We start from the raw sequence: 21,367 nt of genomic DNA, 5'->3' as shown, positions 1-21,367 counted from the left end.
GTGTCATACTAAAAATACTTAGTAAAATCTACTTGTTAAAAGGCACAAAAAAATAGAGTGGATAAGACCTACTATTTGATAGCACAACAGGGTGACTATAGTCAATAATAACTTAATTGTACATTTTCAAATAACTAAAAAAGTGTACCTGGATTGTTTGTAACACAAAGGACAAGTGCTTGAGGGGATAGAGACCCTATTCTCTGTGATGTGCTTATTTCACATTGCATGCCTGTGTCAAAACATCTCATGTACCCCGTAATTATAGATACCTACTAAGTATTCACAAAAATTAAAAATACAAACAAATAAAATAAAATCCACTTTTTTTTTTTTTTGAGACGGAGTCTTGCTTTATCACCCAGGCTGGGGTGCAGTGGCATGATCTCAGCTCACTGCAACCTCTGCCTCCCAGTTCAAGCTATTCTGCCCCAGCCTCCCGAGTAGCTGGGACTACAAGCACGTGCCACCAAGCCCAGCTAATTTTTGTATTTTTAGTAGACAGGGGGTTTCATCATATTGGCCAGGATGGTCTCGATCTCCTGACCTCGTGGTCTACCTGCCTCAGCCTCCCAAAGTACTGGGATTACAGGCATGAGCCACCACACCCAGCCATAAAATCCACTTTGAAATGAAAGACACACTTGTATATATTGAGAAAGGAAAACCTGGAATGTTCTAAACTGAAATAGTAGTCATCTAATGAGACATATTTTGGTGGAGTTCAAAAGCAGGAGGGATTAAGTAAGAACTTAAAGGGTGGTAGATTTCATAGCCTTCAATCCACTGCAACTAAGTTTCTGCTTTTGCCAGAGTGAAATCTGATGGTTGGAAAACATGATTATTTTGGCAAAAAAAAAATGAAAATTTTCCAGCAGAATCTATGTATATGAATATGTACTGGTATGAGTGGGAATGGGAAGAAGTAAAACAGGCTTGGGAGGCTTTTTGTGCTACCCCAAAGACCTTTTGGAAATGAATTCCTTCAGATCCCATTTTAAATACCTCAAGAGTATGTCTAAGAGCATGAGTAATGTGTCTGCTTATGTTGTTAAATACCTAAACCCCGAAGACTTAAAAAACCTGGCAAGAACAATGTATATCCCATCCCTTTGATAACAGCTCAATAGGTAACATAAGGTGAATCGATTATGTAAGGTTTTAGTCTTTGGGTGCAATTTTAATACTTGGCTTGCTAAGAGTAAAACATAAGATTCATTATTTTAGTACTTCTCAATGAACAGAGATCAGAGGTAACGAAAAGATAAATGATATGTGATCAGTTGCTCATCTCTATCTCAAGTTATAAACAGACTAGTTATAACTCATTTTTTTTCATTTATTCAGAGCTGAGACTGAAATTCTATTACAGAATTAGAAAGGACATAGCTTATTATCTCTTTCCTATATTTATATTGACATTATAAATGTAATTATCCTCTTGTACCTCATCTGAAGTTATATCTGGAGAAAAGTTAGGAGATACTCTTTGAAACAGTTGTGGTTTTTTTAGAAATAATAAATTCAGATTTTTCATTCATCTTCCATTTCAAGATGACTTTTTCATGTTGCAGTTAACTGAATAACAGCTTTCTCAGCCAAGGCAAAGACACATTGATTTGGTTCTTCCTTTGTAGAGAGTGTTCATCTGGGACTTGGATGAGACAATCATTGTTTTCCACTCCTTGCTTACTGGGTCCTACGCCAACAGATATGGGAGGGTGAGTACCAAGAGGCATCAGTTTTTAATTTCTTTGGAGTAAATATACCTCTAATTTGTTTATTGTCCAAATGAATATAATTTAACTTTAAGTAACAAATTTAAAATATAAATGGAAAAAAAGCTATATAGTCAAATATACATGTAAGGTAAAAAATATATAAATGAGCCAAAGAAGAGATTATTTTTAGGTCTTTGGCAATAAGATACACTTTATACAATTAAAGTCATGCTTATTCAGACCCCAGTGAATAAAAGTGATTAAATATTATCCTAGGATGAAACATTAAAATACATAAGTGATGTAGAAAGATGTTTTCTGTTCTCTTTTTTACTTTTCCTGTCTTTTTATTCCCTAACATTTAGTGGAGCAAATATTTCACTTTCTGTTGTCCTCAGTGATTAGCAGCTTTGGTATTTTATCTTCAAAGCAACTGCTACAAATGTCTCTATATGTCCTTTGCTATTTGGGTTAAATTTATTTGAATGGTATGTAAGATTGATTCTCTGAAAGGCAGTAGGACCAATATGCCCGTATTAGAGTTGTACAGTACTTATATTGGTGTTATAGATAAAGAATAATATTATAGACCACTTTCTGTGAGTAGAACTTTGGTTTCCATGTTGTACATTTGGGTATCCCAAAAGTTTGGAATTTCTTTTCTGGCATATTGATGATTTCATAAGTCTTTCCCAGGCAAAAATGTTATTTAAAGTAGCTATAGGTAATTTCTCAAGTTATTCTGCTAATATTTCATTTCTCTTGTTTTAATCATTAAAGAAATAATAAGTCTTAGTTTTTTAAAGTTATTTGGAGCATTAGAGACTGAATTCTTATTATGTCTCAGTGACTCCAGCAGTTTATCACAATTAAGTGTTAGAATTAATACCATTAAAATGCACATACTGTTATTACAGATTTGACCACGTAGTTGTTCTTTCAACAAATACTTATTTTAACAAATACACACTGAGTATCTGCTATGGATATACAGTCTGGGGAATTTAGCTTCACAGCCTAGGTTTCCTTTTCATCATCTTAAAGGTACACCTAATCAAAAATAGGCTCGAGCAATAATATCCCACCATCTTACTTTCTGTTCCGAGATAAGATATCGGTAAAACACAATATGTCCCATCTTATTGTTCGGCAAATTCTCTATGAGAAGACAACAAAAATGCAGATTATAAAATATAAGGCTATAGAATCAATCAGCCAAATGGTCTCTATTGCGTGATTAGCACATAGTAAGAATTCAAGAAACATTAGCTCTGCTTTTTCTTGTATTATTTCTTCTGTCAATACTATCACTGTTCCTATTTCTAGAAAAACTACTTAAAAACTAAAGATTAATATCTGAAATATCAACATGTAGTTAGTGGGCAGAACCTTGAAGATCTCCTTAACTGAGCCATTATAAAACCCCTACAACTGTCTGCTAAGGAGAACAGTGGTGCGTGTAACTCACACAAGAGTGTTGAAAAGAGTAGGCACTTAGAAAACGAGCATTTGAAAACCACCCAGAAAGTCTCAAATCTTTAAAAGCTCTCACTAAGGGCCAAAGTGACACAAAAGAGAGTTATCTAAGAGTGTTCTATTAGCCAATGAAAGAGGCCAGCTTAGAGTTAAGGAGTTAGGCATCCCATGACCTACTGACCTCTCAGTCTTTGGCCATAAATTATTGGCTTACACATGGAATTTACACTTAACCTAGAAATACCTGGCTTCATGCAATTTCTCATTCATGTCTAGACCAAACACTCTCTAAATAATGTATTACAAATACCATGAGTTTAATTTTTTAACGTGTCATGGAACTTTGAGGTTTCATCAAATAGTAGTTAATTTGTTTGTTTGTTTAGCTTAGTTTTCCCATTCTAGGTCATGTGATAAAAAGGTTCATCTCATATAATTTCCAAAAGCCAAATTTATATATTATCCGAAGTACAGACCATTTGAGTTTCTTAAATATAAGCTTATTCTTCATTGATAAGTTTATGGGGCTGAGGAAGAACTTCAGAAAGCCAGGTTTCTGAGGAAGGTCTTCCTGCGTGTGACTTTGGGTCTGAATTCTGAATGGCCTGAAGTTACTGTGCAGTCATCAGGAGAAAGGATGTTCTAAGCAGAAGAAACAGGAAGTGCAGAGGCAAGAAAGGCTTTGCTGTTTGATGGACAGAGGCCGGTGGGACCACGCTTAGTGGTGGAGATGGAGAGTCAATGAGATGTGGTCAGGGATGAAGGCAGGTTCCAAAGGGCCTCCCAGCCTCACAGGGTCAACAGGGCTAATGCTGTGGGAAGTCATCGGGGGACCACAATGGAGGAGATGAGAAGATTTGATTTACATTTTTAGATTGCTTTAGCTAAGTGTTAAGAATTAATGGTAAGAGAAGAGAAATGGGAGTCCAGATAGGAGGTGATAGCAGTGATCTGATGCACCAGCAGTAGAGAGGGAAAGAATTTATTGGACTCTGGATTGCATTGCAGGTAGAGAACTGGATTTAAAAATGATTTGGATTGATTGGAGTGGTGGGTAGTAAACAAGACAGAGAAGTGAAAGATGATTCCCGCATTTTTGTCCTGGGCAACTGAGAAAATAGTCATATATTTGTTGAAATAGTATATTTGTTGAAATAGTAAAGAATTCAATTTGGAGGGAAAAGGGAAAGTTCAGTGTTGGACAAGTTTGAGATGCTTATTATAGAGAACTGCTTGGACCAGGCAAGAAAACCACTGGAAGGTGAGCCCAGGGCACTTGGGGGACTAGTCAGTACAGGAAATGGCAGATTCACAGTCAACATTGCATAGATTAGGGTTAGAGGCTCCCCGGAGTCTCTGAGCTTGATTTCTTCCTAAACATTTTTTGAGCACCTTCCTTGTACTGAACACTTGTGGTCAGCCTGTTGTCTCATTGCCTGGAGGTGTCTTTTCCTGGTCGGGTGACTTTTGAAGATGTATGGTTTAGGATGTTGAATTATAGCTGGAAGCATGCAAGGAAGTCTACTTAATGCTGTCCTCATTAGAAATCATTAGAGTTGAGAAGAATTGGCTCTCAAATCTGATCATCAAGCTTTGTAAAAATGTGGTTCAACAAGGATTCTTCCAAACAGTAATAATAACCAAACTGATCAGAATGTCTTGAATTCCTTTTGTTTCCCCCAGGGCACTGAGGAGAAAAGTCTTAAGGGAGTTCAGTGACAAGAATTCTTCTTAGGAGCACAGATTTGGTGGTGTTCCTGGGCATTGTCAAGGGGAGCATGTGGCTGAGCCTTACTCTACACGTATATAAAGAATGAATGCCTGACAATGTGATCGCTGTTCTGTTTCTTAGGGAACCAGATACTTGAGAAGTAGCTTAGTCACAGTAGCTTAGGCAACTCAATGAGTAGGCCATTCAGTAAGAGGACACAGGATCTGGTTGATATAATGCAAAATTAGGGCATGTTACAGCAATGTGTACAAAAAAAATGTTTGAGAATGTCCCACCTTCCATGTAATCCTAGCTGTGGGAAGAAGGCATGTTGGGTGTTATAAGAAAGTCTTGTTTTATAACAAAGGTGATAGGGACAAAGAAAGGGTGCTGGATATAGCACAGCCATGGCTGAGGAAAACAAATAACATGTCAGGAAATTGAAGAGCCTGTGAGTGCTATGTAAATTAGGATGTTTTAAATAGTATCTGTCATAGCTGTTTTTGTTTAATGCATTTTTTAAAGTTGCTTTAAAACTAATAACGAATTCTAGAATTTCATTGAAGAAAACTAGTCTTGGGTTATTTTTCATTGAATGGTCTCCTTATAAGAAACAATGTAATTGAATTATTGTTATCAAAGTATATACCCAAAACTTATATTTCAAATCAAAATTGTGCTGATGCCTCAGGTATGATACCCCTCCTGTGGGAGGATTACCCAAGATATCTACACCCAATGGCTTGATTGTTTCAACACTATCGTTTTATTATTCTTTAATGCCTGTGTCTCATAGTGATTTGGGCTAGAATGGATCTTAAAAATATGTACATTCACTTTTCATTTTCAACAAAAACCAAAACATGAACACTTAGATAGTGTAAAGCTTAACATGTTTAATCATAGGCCCTATTAAGAACATTCTATATGCCCGGCATTCATTTAATTCAACATTAATGCTCCGAAGGTGCTATTATTAAGCCTATTTTATAGATGAGAAAATTGAAACTTGGGAGAGGTTAGAGACCCAATGTAAAAATTACTCAGCAGCATGTCTAGCATAAAAAAAAAATGCAATAAATACCAGTTATATTTGAATGTAGGTGAAACTGCACTGTCAAAAAAAAAACACTTCCTGCGTAGTGGCCAGTGAATAAAATGGTGGCAGTGTCCTCAAATTTATGAATTACAAGTATACGCTATGCCTAACAGTGTGATAGAAAGAGGATCAGATTTGAATTCAAGTAGATCTAGACTCAAATCCGAGCTCTGACTTTTCACCTCTTTGACCTTAGGCAAATTATTGATTCTTACTGAGCCTCAATTTTCTTATCCATAAAGCCAGCTACTTGACTTGTGGAATTGTTTTAAAAATTAAATTGTATCGTGAATTTGGCCCGGCATGGTGGTTTACGTGTGTAATCCCAGCACTTTGGAAGGCTGAGGTGGGTAGATCACTTGAGCTCAAGAGTTCAAGACAAGCCTGGACAACCTGGCGAGAGTCCATCTCTACAAAAAAATTACAAAAATTAGCTGGGTGTGGTGGCATGTGCCTGTAGTCCCAGCTACTTAGGAGGGCTGAGGTAGGAGGATCGCTTTAGCGTGGGAGGCCAAGGCTGCAGTGAACTCTGATTGCACTACTGCATTCCATCCTGGGTGACAGAGTAAGATCCTGTCTCAAAAAAAAAAAAAAAAATTAAATTGCTCATAAATGTAAAAGTCCACGCACAGAGTTGTATTAATGGCAACAACTGATAGTTAGAAAAGCATGTGTCACCTAATGAACTTGTAGTTGTTCTCTTGAGTATTTGTTTTATAACTTACTAGGTTTCTAAGAGGATCTCACTTGTCATAGTGAGTTTAGATAAACAACATCCCTTGTGGGTGTGTTTCTGTGATCATTCAGTACCTTGAGGAAAGAAAAACTGAAAGCAGTTTATATTGCCCATTTCATCAGAACAGTCCAGTTCACCAGTAAAGACTGTTGTTCCTACTCTGCTTTAGCGGACAACACTGAACTCTAAGCTCTTTTGGTGGAGGATATTCTTCCATGGTGGTTGATGCAGAAGCTAAACTCTTAGCATGGCACCAAAGCAGCCAGACACCAGTGTCCTCACTGAGTTGCCGAAGATCTGGTTACTTAACCAGGATAATCTCCCTTTTGGAACCTCCAGACCAAGGGTTGGCAAACATTTTTTGTAAAGCAACAGAGAGTAAATATTTTAGGCTTCGTGGGCCATATGCTTGCCGTAACTACACAGTTCTGCCTTAGTAGTGCAAAAGCAACCATAGACAGTATCTAAATGAATAAATGTGGCTGCGTTCCAATGAAACTTGATTTAATGCTCCCAAATTTGAATTTTATATACCGTTCGTGTCTTATGAAATATTTTTCTTTTGGTTTTAAAAACTCTAGACTGAGAATTGACAGATGATACCCCATAGGTCAAATCTGGTTTATAGTCTGCTTCTGTCAGGCCTTTAAGAATGTTGTTTAAGTTTTTAAAGTGTAATTAAAAACAATAAAAACACAAGGAAGAATGTGTGTCAGAGATGATATGGCCTGCAAAGCCGGAAATACTCCCTGTCCCTTTACAGAGAAAGGCTGTCTGCCTGCCCCTGCTCTGTGTGATGCTCTGAGCTTTGCTTTTGTTCATTTTCCTCCTGCCTTCCAGGACAATTCAATGACAGCAACACTGTGAGTAGACTGTGAACTCAATGCAGGCAGTGCATATATGCACCTGGGGCCCCAAGGAAACACAGACCCTCACGTGAATTCATTAGGGTAGGTGAAATAGCTGTTACAAACAGGTCTAAAATATAATGGCATAAACACAATAGAAATCTGTCTCTTGTTTAAGAGTGGGGATATTCCAGGGTGCTTGGTTTGGGCATGGTTTGGGTACAAATAATAGTAGTGCCATTTTCATCATGCGGCTTTTGAAGCTTCTGGGATCATTAGCATTCATTCCCCAGTGGAGGGAGGGGGGAAAGGCAGGGGCAGTATGAAGGGGAGGCTTTGTAAGCTAAGCTGAGACAGGCACACACCTCTGCCTGTGCCATTGACCTCAGTCACATGACCCAGTGCAGGGGAGGCTGGGCGATGCAGCCTTCTGGGTGCCCAGAAAGAAACAGAGAATGGGTTTTGGTGAGCAGTTAGCACTCACAGACCAGTTCTCAACTATTTGACCAATGAGTGAAACCCAAAGCATGCTTTCAACCCACCTTGCAGCTCTAGCCACACTGACAGAGCCAAGCCCAAGGCTATGTGAGTGGTGGCTCTGGAGTGATGATGGCCAATCTAATCCCAAAGGACAGAGCCCTGATTTTATTTCCTTCCTTGCATATCAATGCCAAGTTAGATAAAAAGGATGAAATAATGTATGTGTCCACATATAAAACCTCTGGATTCTGTAGCGTGACATAGAATCTAAACTCTCAAAACAAACAGAAGCACATTTTTTCGAATGCCAGCTAAACAGGCATCTTCATCTCTCTTCTTTGGCCATATCTTGAAGGTTTCTCTTTTTTCCTTTAACAGCCAGCCCCTTCTGCCTCGCTACCAGTAATATACAGCTGAAATGTACATTCTTGCTGTTTAATTGAACACAGCCTTATTGTTCTTGTTCATGAATATAAAAGTGAATGCAGTGAATGAATAGGAATCATCACAGCTCCTTAACCACTGCACTGGCCTGCCAAACTCCAACTTTGGACTTCCCTTGCTCTGTGACCTGGGAAAAAGCACCCTATAAAATGGGAGCAATTACAGGGCGTTAGGGGAACAACGTGAACCACCTAGAAAAATGCTCATAAGTACTTCATGAACAAGAGCTATCATTTATCGCTTACTTTGGAGGTTTAGAGGAGGAAGCAGGAAATCGTGCAGACTTTGTTGTTCCAGGTAGCAAAGAGGGAGTGGGAAACAGAGAATTCCAAGTGGCAGAAATCATAAGCAAAAAGGGTAAATAGTGATAAAGTATACTTAGGGGATTAGACTTGGAGAAGAAGAGTAGCAGAAAATGTGTTGAATTAGTAATAAAAAGACTGCACCTTTATTCAACTTTTGTGGTTTACACTGCTCTCTCACACTTATTATCCAATGAGCTCCTTCTTTTTGCCAATAAGAAAAGCGTAGCTCAGAAAAATTATTTGTCCAAAAGGTATACGCATCAACTGGCAACACCAGTCTTCTAATTGGTCCAGGCTTCGAGAGAACATTGAGTGCCAGGATTTCGTTCTGTGGGCGTGGGAATGCCATGAATTAGGGACGTGGTGGAAGGATATGATGGCAATGGAGGGACATGCTGGAAGTGTGCATTTGGAAGACTAATTTAATAGCAAGGAAAATTATTGTGCAGTCCTCTGGTATAAAATAATAAAGGCCCAAAAAGTGGCCAGAACACTCTGTAGAAAGGAGGGAGGTAGGAGAGTGGTTACAAATGAAATCCTGATAGGTTTTTCAACTGGATTTAGCTGTTTAGCCTTTCCCTTGGCACCACATGGGTCCCTTGGTATTGAAGCCAATTTGGCCAGGTCCATCCTGACTTTATTCTTCTTCCTCCCTCTTTGTACCACTTCTTGGCAGTTGGCACATGTTTGAGATTCATTGGGTTTTCTCCACAGTCAAAATTAATCTTTGGAATGGTGAAGTTCTTTCTCTTATTCTATACTTGAGTATCATTTTCATGGTGTTGAAAGGGAGTCTCTCAAGTAAGGAGAAAATTAACACAATCAAGTGTCACCTATCTAATCAGTGAAAATGACCTGATTAGCCCCACCACAAGTTTGAGGATTTTGGGGGTTTTTTTCCAGATCATTCAGGCAGTAGTTTAACCATGATTTATTTTTTATGTGTATACCATCTCTCTTGGTAATCCATATTATTTCTTAATTGGCAAGAGAATCACATCCAACTCCCAAAATCTGATATTTCATATCTAAGCAGCCCAGTAATAGGGCCTTAAACCTTGAAAAAAGTTAGTATTTTATTGATGGTATTGTTCCCGTTAGACAGGAGAAAACACAATAATGGAACCTTTGGGTCTCATAAGTTGTATAGCTCATTTGGATAACACTTTTGGTTATGTGTTTATGTGTTGTTGTTGTTTTATTTTTTAAAAAAACAATGTTTCAGCATAGTTTTTCCTTTCAAGATAGGAGGCTAATTTGCAAAGCTTAACCTTAATCCTTTCCCGGTGAGCAGCCAGCATGGGGTCTTAAAACTAAACCACTCATGTATTCAGAGTGCCCGGTCCTGTTTTTCAGCTTATTTTCCCCCCAAAACAAAAGATCTTGGGTGGGGAGAATTTTTAAATGACATTCAGGTCCTGTTTGTGGCTGTAATATTAGCATTCTAAGTAAGGAATTGTTTAAGGTGCCCTGAATGGGTATTTTTCTTTCATTTGATTTATACTGCCCAAAGAGTTGTCCTTGATTTGAGCATACTTAACAAGATTTTCACATGGACCAACAAATCTCATAAACCTGCTCACATTGTTAGCAACACACCTCACTGGGCCCCCACAACTCCCAGTAATTGCTTGCCAGGGAGGCTTAGCTGCCCATGTAGGATTCATACAGAGAGACATTAGGAACCTTATTTTCTTTTATTCCAGAAATTCAAAATGTAGGTAGCATATCCTGAGGAACTAGTCGTGCTTTCTGAAATAGTTGCACTGTCTTCTGGGAGCTCCTAGCTCAAGATTAATTATTTAAATAGCACTTTTTAAAAAGATAATATATTCTTTGTGATTCAAAGTAGAATAGGAATTGCTAGGAGTTTGTGTGGAGTATGAGCTCATGGATATAAGTGAGTACATATTCAGAGGGGACAGATACAAAAGACATACATCATGTATTTAATGTACTGATAAATTGAAAATAATAGGACAATAATTAAAAGGCAAAATAATTCCCTTTCCTTTTTATTTTTAGTAAGAACACCGTAAGTACTTTGTAGAGGCCAAGTCAGAACGCTGAAGCTACTTAAAATTGGAACAATGACTTAGCCATTAAAATAGTTCTTAAATGTTGACTTAAAGCATTTAAATTAGACAATTTATATTATGTGCTTGCTTGCTTTGTTTTACTGTTAAATTTTTGCTTTTCAATTTAGAAAAATAACATGGCCCAAGAAAATAGAGCTAAATGTGCAAGGGTGCATAAATAAAAACTAGAGCTACATTAAAAATAGGAGCAATTTTTCTTTTGGTGCTTTACTGGTATATCTAGCAATAAAGAGAATCTGCTTCCTCATTAATATTTGATGCTATTTTTAGTGGTTCTTATAATAAAACTAAAGTGACTTGTTAGACAACATAAGATCTAATGTAATATTTGTCACTTGTGGCATTATTAAATGAACAACGAAAATCTTGGGAAGTATCTTTTTTGTTTGTTTGTTTTTTTGTTTTTTTTTGAGACGGAGTCTCGCTCTGTCGCCCAGGCTGGAGTGCAGTGGCGCGATCTCGGCTCACTGCAAGCTCCGCCTCCCGGGTTCACGCCATTCTCCTGCCTCAGCCTCCTGAGTAGCTGGGACTACAGGCACTCGCCACCGCGCCCGGCTAATTTTTTGTATTTTTAGTAGAGACGGGGTTTCACCGTGGTCTCGATCTCCTGACCTTGTGATCCGCCCGCCTCGGCCTCCCAAAGTGCTGGGATTACAGGCGTGAGCCACCGCGCCCGGCCTGGAAAGTATCTTTTAAACATAGTTATGTAAAAGGGAGAGATACTGTCACGGTTAGAAAATGGTTACCTTTAATGTTCCTAGAGAAAGGAGAAGAGATATTTTGTTTTTATACTCAGAAATATATTCTGGATCCATCCTAAAAGCCCCAAAAGAGATAAACAACAGGTTTTCCTTCAACTTTGTGTTTTGAGTCTCAAAAGACCGTGAACTCTGTGAACTGAAAGTAAATAATAATGGGTCAAGAGGATCGTTCTGTGAGGGGTTGGTGTTTGCCACTAAAAATAGACTACATTGTCATTTGAAGCCAGGAAGTGAGAAGTGTTCATTTTTCTTGCCTCTTTCCGATCGTTTTAGTTCAATGAATAACTCTATACCTTTCTCCAGCAGGCTGAATTGTGGGACTTTCATGAGTCTTACGTGTTTCTTTCATGCATTTTGCCAGAATACTGTGCTTAAATGGTGCAGGGCCAGTAGAGAGCTCCAGAAATGAGAACTCACTGAATTGGTAAATGACAGCAAGAGAAGTTAGGACAGATACCAGTGTGTCCACAGGTGACTCTTGGTGCTCTTTGGCATCTGTGTAATAATGTGACATGAACTGTGGTGGGCGGACATCTCTAGTCTGCTGTGCAGGAGAAGGAAGCTTGATTGTAGAAAGTCCTCAGTGGTACCAAAAGAACGTAATAAGACTCTGGCTTGGTTGGCCATAGACAGAGTTCAGGGTTTTTTTGTTGTTGTTGTTATAGGGAGAAAGCTGCTGAATTTATAGGAAAAATAATGTGTGCTTATACAACACTATCAGTAAAATAGTGCCTGACTCCTTTACATTTTTCTTTAAAATGCACTATGAACTCCACATTCCAGTCCTTTTCTCAAACACTCTGAATGTGGTCACTAAGAAACTTTGTGACACAATTGGATTCAGCTATCCAGTTGGTCAAATTAGATTTTACCTCTTCTGCCTTCCTCAATGTTTGTAAACTGCCTCACGAACATGACTACATCATAAAACATTTAACTTTCTGAAGAGGTCAAAAGAATTGAGGATAAATACATATCCCCTTCAAAACAGTTTTCACAGTGCTTATTTCCAAGATAGTTAAGATCAAATACCATGTACAAACACTAGAATTAGCAGTGCAAATGTGACTATAATAGTTCTCCACATAAATGGGCAACAAAATAAAATGAGCAGCATAAATTTTAACCTGGTCACTAGAATAAAGCAAAATGGCATGTGAGAATGTACTCCCTGTCCCTCCTTCCTGGCAACCTAGAAAAATTCCTGATGGTTTCTGTAGTGGGTAAGATCCACTGCTAATACCATGTGGTCTCCATGTTCAGACTACCCAAAGTGTAAGACTCCATCAAAAGAATTTGTGAGAAGTATCAGGTGGTACTCAGAACCTTAGCCTTCTAGCAGAGATGAGTTTCGCTGTGGGTAAATGATCATTAAAAACATCCATGAAGTAATTCAGAAAATTGTACCACCAAATGGCACCCTTCTCGAGTTGCACACACATAACCTCCAGGGTTACATGGACTCCAGTACCCAGAACACATGCCTGGCTGCACACCCCTCTCCTGCCTGAGACACCATTTGTTTCCTGGCCTGACATTAATGAGTCATTCAGAAAGTCATTCTTTTATGATTTATAGAATACATACACAGTAATGTAGTAGGTGCCTAGCCAAAATTTCTGCCTTCAGGGAGCTTATAAATTAATAGAGGAGGCTGTTGGTAGGGGATGAATGAATCTTCAACAATAGTCTGTCATTAGGGTAAAACTATTCTAGACTAATGCCACTCTAAATCCACTAAGGATAAAACTGCAGAATCTCTAAAGATATAACAGTGCTAAGAAAGCAACAAGTCTCTCTGTATTATTCATGACAGCCATTCCCTAGTAGCTACATCATTTAACTAGTAAGAAATAGCCAGTAATAGGATGTCAGATGGTAACACTAGCATTGTGAATCAGAAAAAAAAAAAAAAAATCAGGATCCACAGGAGCCATACAACCAAAAAATAAATGCCAGGGGCCTTAAATGAAATGTTTCTAGGGTTACTGCTCTTCTTAAATTACACTGGGATTTCTCCTTTGCAGCTGATCAACATTGCAATTCAACACCGCTATTCTTAAATGTATGAGATGATCTTGTGGTTTCAAAAATGGAGAAGTTCCTCTGGGTTCCTAGAAAAGAACATCCCATATGGTAAAAATGAATAGAGTGAATAGAGGCCAAGCATCATCTGATATACATTCTTGTGTGTATTCCAAATACTCACTTATATCTGGGTACAGATTACCCAAGTAGGCCCTCTCACCTTCTTTTCAATAAAAGGTGATATGCTGAGGAACTTTGGCAGGCTTTTGCATTATGGCCTTTAAAATGTTTTTGGCATTTTAAAAGTATGGCTTGCATGTGTTTTAAATTTTCAGGATAAATATTTTTAATCCATAGTTTCACTACCAAAAACAGCCAATCTTGTATTAGTGAATATTTTTATATTTTTTTAACTTTTCATTATAGAAATTTGCAAACATAGAAAAGTAGATAGAATAGTATGTATAACGAAACCCAAGGTAACCACTCCAGCTTTAACAAATATTAAGTCCTAGCCAATCTTGTTTTATCTGTATCTTTATCATATCCCTCTGTTTCCTGGTTCTTTCCAAGAATGATTTTTCAAAACAAATCCCAGATATCACATTATTTAATTTGTATAGAGTTGAGTATGTATTTAGGAAATCACTAAAAGAATTGTTTAGAGTAGAAATAATAAATGGTATTCAGCACCTTAGCCGTGTAGTGAAATTAAAAATAATTTTGTAATATCATTAAATGTTTAACCAACAGTTGTATTTAAAATTATTGTTTATTTTATTTTATTTTTTTGAGATGGAGTTTAGCTCTTGTTGCCCAGGCTGGAGTGCAATGGTGTGATCTCAGCTCATTGCAACCTCCATCTCCCAGGTTCAGGCGATTCTCCTGCCTCAGCCTCCCAAGTAGCTGGGATTAGAGGCATGCGCCACCATGCCCAGCTAATTTTGTATTTTTAGTAGAGATGGAGTTTCACCACGTTGGTCAGGCTGGTCTCGAACTCCTGACCTCAGGTGATCCACCCACCTTGGCCTCCCAAAATATTGGAATTATAGGCGTGAGCCACCGTGCCTGGCCAATTTTTATTTTTAATTGTGATATACACATAAAAAACTTTACTTTCTTAACCATTTTAAGTATACAGTTCAGTAGTTTTAAGTACATTCACATTGTTGTGAAACCAATCTCCAAAATTTTTTTTTCTCTCAAAATTGAAAGTCTAAACCCATTAAACAACTCCCCATTCTCCCCTCCCCCCAATTCCTGGCAACATCTATTCTTCTTTCTGTCTCTGTGTATTGGAGGTACCCTCATATAAGTGGAATCATATAGTACTTTACTTTTTGTGACTGGCTGATTTCACTCAGCACAAGGTCCTCAAGGTTCATCCATGTTATAACAAGTAAGAATTTCCTCCCTTTTTAAGATTAATTAATATTCCATTGTATGTATATGCCACATTTTATTTATATATCTATCAATGGACACTTCAGTTGCTTCCACCTATGACTGTTTTAAATAATGCTGCTGTGAATATGAGTATGCAAAATGTCTTCCCTGCTTTTAGTATTTTTGGGGTATATAACCAGAAGGGGAATTGCAGGATCATATAGTAATTACATACTTAATTTTTTGAGAAACTGCTGTACTGTTTATCTTAGCACTATAGCATTTTATGTTCCCACCAGCTGTGCACAGGGATTCCAATTTCTCCACATCCTCATCAACATTTATTATTTTCTGTTTTTTGTTTTCTGATAGCAGCCATTCTAATGGCTGTGAGATAATAACTCAGAGTGGTTTGGGTTCACATTTCCGTCATGAATAATGATGATGAGCATATTTCATGTGCTTTTTGACCATTTGTATAACTTCTTTAGAGATGATCCTTTTCCCGTTTTTTAAATCAGGATTTTTTTTTATTATCGAGTCATAGGAAGTCTTTACATATTCTGTATATTGACCCCTTATTAAATATATGATTTTCAATTATTTTCTCCCATTCTGTAGGCTGCCTTTTCACTGTTGTTTCCTTTGATTATATAAATTTTTCATTTTGATGTTTTGAATTTATTTTTTTGGTTATTGCCTTTGCTTTTGGTGTCAATCCAATTGAGAAATCCAATGTCATGAAGCTTTTCCCATAAAATTTTATATTTTAGGTCTTTCATTTAGGTTTTTGATCTATTTTGAGTTAATTTTTGCATATGGTATAAGGTAAGGATTTACCTTGAATTTTTGCATGTGGATATCCAGTTTCCCCAGCATCGTTTGTTGAAAAGACTATCATTTCCTCATTGAATGGTCTTGGCACCCTTATTGAAAATCATCTGATCATACATATGAGGGTTTATTTCTGGTCTCTCTATATTCCATTGGTCTGTACATCTGTATTTTTGCCAGAACCACATTGTTTTGATTACTGTGTCTTTGTAATAAGTTTTGAAATTGGCAAGTGTAACATTTCCAAGTTTGTTATTTTTAAAAATTGTTTTGGATCTTCAAGGTCCTTTGAGATTTCATATAAATTTCAAAATGGATTTTCTGTTTCTGCAAAAAAAATACTATTGGGGATTTGATAGGGATTGCATTAGATCTGTAAATCACTTTGGATAGTATTGACATCTTAACATTACATCTTTCATCCATGAACATGGGATGTCTTTCCGTTTATTTGTATCTTCTTTAATGTTTTTAGCAATAATTTTTAAAAAATTTTCAGTGTACAAGTGTTTTCCCTCCTTAGTTTATTCCTAAGTATTTGATTCCTTTCATTTCTGCTATTGTAAATGGAATCATTTTCTTAATTTCTTTCCTGGCTTAGTCGTTGCTGGTGTATAGAAACACAACTGATTTTTGTGTGTTGTTTTTTCATCCTGCAACTATGCTGAATGTATTCATTAATTCTAATGGACTGTGTATGTGTGTTTGTGGTTGGTCTTTGGGGCTTTCTACATACAAAATTATGTCATTGTAAACAGATATCATTTTACTTCTTCTTTTACAACTTTGACGCCTTTTATTTGTTATTCTTGCCTAATACTTCTGGCTAGAACTTCTATGTGTTGTTACATAGAAGTGGCAAAAAGCAGACTTGTCGTCTTGTTCCTGATCTTAGAGGAAAGACTTTCAGACATTTACCATTGAGTATGATGTTGATTGTGGGCTTTTCATATACGAGCTTTATTTTATTGGGTAGTTTCCTTTTCTTTCTAGTTCATAAAGTGTTTTTCTCCAGTAGTTTTGTTTATTTACTTTACGGTTTATGATATGTCTCCTAAGTGGCTTTAATCTATAGATTCTCACTCAATCCCTTTGTTTAAACCTTGTGTATTTCTGTTGAAGTAACCAGATTGTCTGTCCTATAGAGTTCCTGGGAGTCTGGGTTTTCTTAACAGCAGCCCTATTGTATTATTTAGCATGTTTCTTTGTCCTCTGTATTTCCTACAATCTGATAGCTAGATCTAGGAGCTTGCTTAGTTAGATTCAGTTTCCTTTTTTTTTTTTTTTCGGTAAAGACTTTATAGATGAGGTATATCCTTCTTGAGCGTCTAGTTGTTGTTTTTAAAACTTCAGTATTCCAGTTGGAGAAGCTGCTTCAGCAGGCCATTACAGAATATTGTTACTTATGCTGTACATTCTTTCATCTTAGCTCTAAGGAGGTTGACTAAGAAGAAGAAAATTCAAGAGTTTGGAAGTTTTATAAACCATAGATCCTTAATTGAGCTGAATCAAATATATGTAGACTTGCTGACAGAAAAAAAAGACTGACAGTTCCTGTTGCAGATAATTAGCTCAGGGCTATTTTTGCTGAGGCGAAGTTTTGAGATGAAACTAAACCACTTGCTGAATTTTGATATTTTTTCAAGTATCTCCTCTTCTTGAATAGCTCTAAAATACTATTGCATATTTTTGATTAAGGCTTCTTGGTTACCTTTAGTGGACAATAGGTGTCCTGAGTGACTCATGCTGAGTCACATGGCAGGTACCACATTCCTTTGTTATCTTTTCAATAGTGTGGTGAAGTTCAATCTACCAGCCTAGTTTCAAGTCAGAGAACTAACTGATAAGATCAGTGAACTAACATGATTAGTCTATAGGTATGCTTGGTGGCTAACTTTAAAGGCAGATTCCAGCTATCCTACTTGAGGCTTAAGTCTCGCCTTAGACATTTGCTCTACAGGTAGTTTCTTTGTCTCAGTGTAAGAATAAATATTTATTAGAGATTTATGTACATTCTAACATGCTAATTTTGACTGGGATGTAATCAACTATTTAAAGAAATAATGCTATACTCACATCAGAGAGCCAAGGAATAGACCACTTTTGTCCTATAATCAGTTTGATGATACAACCAAAGTGTCTGTTTGTGGGAGAAGGATCCTTTTTATTTTTTAAATAATCCCCCCAAATTTTAAACTCTTTATCTTCTTTCTGGAGTGGGCATAGTCCAAATCACATGCACTTTACCCTGAGCAAACAGAATACCAGATGCTTGATACAGATACTCCAGAACTGATACTGGAAGACTCTACTTCTCTTTATTATTATGATAGCTAATATTTTATGTTAATTTGATATTCTTAAAGTGCTTTCACAAATTTATCCTTCAACTCGATCACAGACGAAAACTTTCTAAAATATTATGTGATTCCTGAAATGCTAGAGTATTGGATCGTTTTATGATCACTGAAAAATTTCAGGGACTTTACATTGAAGGCATATTAAATTTGCACTCTACGTCAAGAATTCCTGTTTATAACCATGTATTACTGGCATACATTTGTTGATAAACTTGGTCAGGGTCAAGATGTTGCCAAGACCTATTCCCCCCAGTCATTTGTTAATTGATTGGATTTGAACTAAGCTTAAGTACCTGTTCACAAATTGTCACCATTTAATGATTAAATGGTATAAGCAGAAAGGTATATGTGACTAACTTAAAGCAATCACATGACATGGCTATGCAAGTAACTGATTTTTTTGAAGAACATTTCTAGGTGTCAGTTGAACCAGTGCATTGCTCAGATCCCATCTGAGTGATTCTACTTTCCCCTTAGTTCCTAGACCTTCAGAGTATAGTACACCTTACCAGAGTTGGGTCATCTTTCCCAATGATAAGAACCAGCTCTGTACTATGAAGCTTGGTTGACATCTTTTGGAAGAACCAGTGGCAGCCCCTTCTGGGAGTGATCATGTTGTATTGTCTAGTTTAACTTCCACCCAAATTAGCTTTACTGATGACTGAGCTCTTAAAAATATGGTCACCTCAAAAATAATTGGTATGAGGAATCGTATGAACATTCTATTGAAAGTGCCTTGAGTAGTAAGTATGGTGAAAGTCTAGTTTGAATGTATGATTCCTTTAAGGTAGTGCTGCAGAGATTGAGTATATTAGTCCATTTTGCATTGTTGTAAAGGAATACCGTTACTTTTTAGTAGGCACAATACATATAGCACTTCAGAAATTTGAATTTACTGATTCTCACATACACAGATGAAGGCATTGTTGGAAGCAAATGACTTAGCCTTGCAGAAGCAACAATGCCTTCATCTGGTGTGTGTGAGAATCTTGGTAAATTCAAAACTCTGAAGTACTATATGTATTGTGCCTACTAAAAAGTGCATTTTTAATGATACTTGAAGTTTATCACATGCCCTAGCTCATCGATGAAACAAAGCAGGGCCCCAAGAGGAAATATCCTAGTCCTCTGATGATCTAGTACCCATATGCATTTTTCTTTTATTTACTTCAAACCCAATTACAGATTTTCAGCATTTGAATTCAAAGTTGACAGAGATTAATCTCTCTAGAGACTGTGTATTTAATGGCATTTCAGTATTTCTGTGCACTGCTTTTGTCCAGAATTTTTTCCTTTTTAACATTTTAATCAAGATCGAGTGTGATAGCTGTGATGAGGATTAAAAAAAATCAATAAACAGTTCAAGGAACAACAGTGGACCAGGGTTGATGCTGGTGATTTGGGTATATGATGAAAATTTTAGTCTCCATGAGCAGTTCTGTGTTGTAGAAAAAAAGAGAAAGAGACCTTGAGGCAATAGAATAATTAAAGACTACTTGACAGAGGATGAAGGCAAAACAATTGTTTTATTCCTGGTTCTACAGACATTCAGCCAATTACATCATAATTTACTTTTTCTACATAATGTTACTTTGAATTAGTAGGCATAATTTGCCTTTGATGTACTGAAAACAGCCATGGGTAGCCTAGGATGACAACAAGTTCCTTCACTTCACTTTAGTGACTTTAAGTAGACATTTGCAACTTAATATCATATCCAAATAATTTAGGAACAGGGTTAGATTTCATTCCTGTGTGTGGGCGTGAAGTTAGATGTTGTGTATTGAGTTTCATTTGGGTGAAGAACAACTTAAGGTTTCCACTAGAAGAATTTCCTGTACATAAGAACTATAGTAAATGTACAATTTCTTCATTAAACAAGAAAATTGATCAGTTAAGTGTATTTTTTTCCTTTTGAGCCTCTTCACTGTACTATTCAATTTTTACCAGAGAAATAAATTTCAGGGCACATAAGAACGTATTTTACAAAATGATATAATACATACCACTACTGAGTTTACAAAATAAATGTTATGCTGACCTTATGCTAATATTATCCACTTTGTTAAACAGAAAAGTAAGGCTACCTATGCAGCTATTCTAAGAATGGGCTCTTCCTTAATTAGGTAAATAGCATTTACTAGTGAACATGTTTAATGTTTAATACTGTATTATGTAGATGGAATGAGATTTTCAGATTCAAGTGCCCTTTTTTTTTTCCCCTAGGCTAGATAATTAGGAATTTTTTTTTTCACTGACAACACTAACAGCTAATGAAAGGTAAAATTTGGTATTTTCTTCTTTTCTTCACTGGAATTATTTGAAATATTCTCTATTTATTGCTTTTCATTCATTTATTCCTCCACCAAATTTTGGGAAACCTTTTATGACATGCATTGTATTGGGTACCAAGGATATAGAGATAAGTATATAGGGATAGGAAAAACCAAGGAGTCATAGCCTAAAGCTTAAAATGTTGTTTAAAGGCTGTAAAAAGAGAAAAATCTAATTGAACAAAACATTCTACGCGAAATAGAAACAAAGCCTCCCATTATGTTTTTTCAGAGGATTGATACCCTCTTTTTGATTCTGCAAATAAGAGTTTCATACTAAAACTAAAAAGAAAGAAAATCGTAACTCTGAATCTAAAAAACGGAAGGAGGAAGATACAGGGATAAACCTCTGGTCTGCCGAGACAAGAACACATAGAGCTGTGGTACCAGCAACCGGGGAGCCCAGCCAACAAGAATCAGGGAGGTGGAGCTGCAGAACTGGGAAAGGCGCCCGGCGGGGAGCACTGCCTGCAGGGATGGAGATATGAGTGTACAGGCTCCATCTGAGACCACGGTCTATGAACCTGTGTGGACAGATCCTTTGCCCCAGTTTAGGCCTCTGCCTAGTTGTGTTTTGAGGAAAGGATTTCATGATCAAGACAACAGTTTGAAAAATCAGAAACAGCCCACCTTGTATATATAAGCAAAAGTTAGACATGTACAGGTCTTTTGCACTCATTAAAGCATTTGGATATTTTTTGAAAGAGATGAGAGGCTGGAATGAGGGTAGCAACAACCTAGAAATA

The 21,367-nt window shown here is 37.0% G+C and overlaps 1 protein-coding gene across 22 annotated transcripts in view; it reads left to right on the top strand.

Moving 5' to 3' along the window:
• EYA1 (EYA transcriptional coactivator and phosphatase 1) overlaps positions 1-21,367 on the top strand; it is a 336,777-nt gene that overhangs the window by 262,292 nt on the left and 53,118 nt on the right. For 21 of the 22 annotated variants that reach the window (XM_015454952.4, XM_015454950.4, XM_015454951.4 and 18 more), the window contains one exon: positions 1,638-1,721. The exons of the other annotated variant lie outside the window; for it this stretch is intronic. In XM_015454952.4, the coding sequence (XP_015310438.1) occupies positions 1,638-1,721 (84 nt within the window). The remainder of the gene's footprint in view (positions 1-1,637; positions 1,722-21,367) is intronic. 22 annotated transcript variants of the gene reach the window in all.

Source organism: Macaca fascicularis, chromosome 8 (genome assembly GCF_037993035.2).
Source record: "Macaca fascicularis isolate 582-1 chromosome 8, T2T-MFA8v1.1".
Lineage (NCBI taxonomy): Eukaryota > Metazoa > Chordata > Mammalia > Primates > Cercopithecidae > Macaca > Macaca fascicularis.
The sequence above is the reverse complement of the archived record's forward strand: the minus strand, read 5'-3'. Positions and strand labels throughout refer to the sequence as shown.